The following is a 3,866-nucleotide window of genomic DNA, read 5'->3' as shown; positions in this document are numbered from 1 at the left end:
TTAAAGTAACCTGTTGATTCCTGAATTAAAACTTTGGGTAAGTGATTATTTTCATATCATGAAATGATGTTTCTTTTCATTTCTTTAAGATGATAATGACATAGAAGTATTCATATCTCTTTGAATTTTTGTCTTTACTCCAATGACTTATCTTGTATAATATGACGTCTACTGGTTCAATTTATTTTATAACGTATTTTATAATTAAGATAAGGTACAATAATTATAAATGAGTTAACTCTGTTAACAATAGATCCTTAGCCAAATATCGAAGTCAATTTTTTTTTTTTTTAGAAACTTCCCACTAGTATACTAACAATCTTTTCCATTCAAATAAAAATTCTTCTGCAAGTAAATCAAAATGTTGAATAAAATAAATTGTTTCTGAAATTTTAAGAGAAAGAAAGATATAAAAATGAACTCACCTTTATGGCTGAACAGACCTTGTAAACTGAGAGCCTCTCTGTGCCCTGTGTATATAAGTATTGATGCTGCTGGGGGGGATTCCCCTGGAGCTTCCATTCTCAGAAGTTAATGTCTTCCTATTTTGTTCAAAATATTGATTCAAGATTTTCAGATAAGAAAATAATGAGCCAATAATCTCTATATTTTGTACAATAAAAGAAACAGTGCATCATTGCAGAATTCTTTTGTTTAAATAGTACTATTTTCCTATATTCTTCAATGCACTTAGTAAAGTGAAGAACCTAATCCCAAAGGATGTGTATTCTGAGGAAGAATCATTGGAAAAAATCTCTAAAGTTGAATTTTAAGTATAAAGCATTTTAAGATGTATTGAAAATTAGTTTTTTATTTTAATTTTATGATTCCTAACAAAAATGCTTTATTTTCTGTTTTTACAGAAACAAACTATTTTATGTTCTTTTGCCGACAAGCCATCGAACAAGTCACCGCTTTTAGGTGCTTTAAAGTTAATTGGTTATTATAACAATGATAATAAATAAAACAATTATGATGTTTTATAATGATGACTTAATAGTTGATCATGGAAATTGTATGAGGAGATGGTCGGGAGATAAAACTGTTTTAATAGAGCCAACTATTCGGCCAGAATTTCAAGCTTTCATCACAGCTAAGAACAAGAAACATGATAAAAACCATAATGATTAAAAGGAAGTACAAAATAATAAGAAAAATAAGGAAATTACTGACAGGTATGTAAGTAGTATTGAGAAAATGTATTGGGTAATATTATAACAATATAAAAATTGAATGAGAATACAGTAATATTAAAATTAATATTGAAGGAAGAACTAGAAATAATATAGATATGAAACTCAAGTAAGTGATACATGTATGTACAAATTGAAAATAACTTAAAACTGGAGTTATAAAAAAAATCTTTACTAAGCCGTGTTTACTACATCTAATTACTGTTAATTGTATTACTACTCTAGCTTATATAACTTTATATGTACTTCTTTAATTCTGTTATTCTAATTACATATTAATTAATCACCTATACGGTTTTTTATTTTATTTATTTTTTTATATAACTTCAAATGATTTTCAATTTGTGCAAGTTGTTGGTTACTTGATTTTTATTTCCTTTTCTTGATTCATTCATAATTTTAATATTAATATATTCTCACTCTGTCTTTTGTAATCCTATAATACTTCACCGTACATTTACTCTATACTGCTTATGTATATATATTATCTATAATCTTATTTTTTTACTTCCAATCAATCATTATGGTTTTTATCTTGTCTTTTGTTCTTAGCCCTGATGAAGGCCTGAAATTCTGGCTGCAATGTTGGCACTAATAAATAAGTATTACTTACTTGTGTTCTTTGACCACACCCTCAACCATCTCCTCATTATATATAATGTTTAACATATTATATTTACATTTTTTTTTTAATAATCCTTTTTTTAGCATTACTTCTTAAGTAAATAATGCTTATGTTGAAGATAGGTGTTAACCATTCTGATGACAAAAAATCTTAAGTTCATTATATTCCTCATTGTTCGTAGAATTTCTTGTTTAAATTTTGCATTTTACAATAGTTATAAATATTTGAGATGGTGTTATACGAAACCTTACAATGGTCACCCAGATTTAATAACTATAGTACAGAGTGCTTCATATGGTATATATCGAGTGTATAGTACATCTAAAATGAGTTTGCCTAATGGGAAGGGAGCTCCCGCACCCCACACCCTGCACCCAAGGGAGTTCTCCTCTCCTCATAATAACAAACCCCTCCTACTCCTACAAAGTCTACAACAAAATGTTTTTACTAACATATGTTGCTGTCATTTTTTTTTATTATTACAATTTTACTTAATTTTTTTTTTCGATTTATGTTTTACAACATCCAGAAATTGAGGTCTAATCGACACAGTGGATAGAAGATTGAAGAGTGGGGGTTGGTGGGAGAACATTTGCCACTGCACACCCTTCCCCTCCCCCTTTATCCACAGGCAAACTCATCTTAGATGTGCTGTACTAATTCTTATAAAAAAATAAAGATTTTTTTAGTGATACTCATCCTAACTTCTAAATCTGCTGATATAGGTTTCTTAATCCTATTACACTAAGATTAAGATCAGAAGGAAAAAGAGTATTATTAGTTTATTAGCCTAACTACACAAAGTTCTAACTCAAGTCATTTTTCAAATCCATATCCAAGCTGCTCCTATCATGTAAACTTCTTCAATATCTTTGTCATCAAGTAAATTTGATATTGTTTTATTAACTAAGCACAATAAATCTTTTTATATTATCGCTCTTCATTTAAGTAGGTCAAGTTTTCAATTAGTCAAGCCTATTAAATTAAAAAGATGAATTTTTTTATTCCTTTGCATACTAATCTTTAATTGTTTTAGTCAACTGTATTAGTGACTGATCATGTGATCATTGTTAATATATTAACTCATTATAAACAACGGAAGAAACTTTGAAATAAAAATTGATTAGAAAAACTACTATTTTAGAAAAGGTTGTTGGTTAATTAATTAAACACCATTATTAAACATTTATATATTTAAAATTCAGCTGATTAACTCATCTTTAATAAGTCAATTTCAACAAATAGCAGCATGATTGATACATATATAAAAACTATACTATATGACTATTTTAAGAGATCATTATAGTTGATACTTTTCCAAAACTTGTATCGGTCTTTTGCAAATCCTTGTTTTTCTTTGAAGCCACAGTTACTCATTTCTAAATAGTTGTGTCTCTTGGGACTCCACTTGGTCCAAGATATGTCACTTCCCCTGGGCGCAGGATTCCTGTTAAATCAAAGTATATTACATTAATAGAATATAATATTATGCTACATTAAAACAGAGCTTGTAATTTATATTATTATAAAAATATTAAATCTTTCAAAATTATTACACTTACCCAAACTTTGCAAAATCTACCCAAATCTTGACAATCCTTCTTGAAAACTTCAGGTCTTCATCCTTCAATGTCCAGTTAACATTGGGGTTTTCCCATAAAAAGTTTATTTCTTCTGTGTGAGGTGCACCTTAAAACAGGGAATAAATCACTGTAATAAGCCTTGTGAGATAGATATCAAATAACTACTAAAATTAATGAAAGTATTATAATTTATTAATACAGAAAGTAAACATGATATGTTTAATGCTATCAAACTTTCCAAGATACAAACATAATATAATAGTTACCAAAAAACAGTGTGCGATTTGTACCCTCCCGGTATGTGTTCTTTCCTATATAGTCGAAGTAGTAGAAGTAAACATCACCAGTATGATAGTTTGCACCATCAATTATTCCAGTAACAAACCATGTGTCAGTATACAACTGTGGAAACACCAATGTTTCAAATATTTTTAGGAAACCTATGTCTACTATGTGATATTGTGA

At 28.4% G+C, this 3,866-nt stretch overlaps 1 protein-coding gene across 1 annotated transcript; it reads right to left on the bottom strand.

The window, feature by feature from the left end:
• Positions 1–3,102: 3,102 nt before the first annotated feature.
• Positions 3,103–3,803, bottom strand: LOC136796163 (esterase CM06B1-like; the record flags this gene model as incomplete). The annotated part of the gene is made up of 3 exons (XM_067049072.1): positions 3,103–3,265; positions 3,381–3,507; positions 3,668–3,803. Coding segments are annotated over 3 exons (426 nt in total), but the record flags the coding sequence as incomplete, so codon positions are not given.
• Positions 3,804–3,866: the final 63 nt, after the last annotated feature.

This window comes from Halyomorpha halys, unplaced genomic scaffold, assembly GCF_000696795.3.
Source record: "Halyomorpha halys isolate HHAL.00 unplaced genomic scaffold, Hhal_1.1 Scaffold12048.1, whole genome shotgun sequence".
NCBI classification, from domain to species: domain Eukaryota; kingdom Metazoa; phylum Arthropoda; class Insecta; order Hemiptera; family Pentatomidae; genus Halyomorpha; species Halyomorpha halys.
Note: the sequence above shows the minus strand (reverse complement) of the source record. Positions and strands in the feature narration are given on the sequence as shown.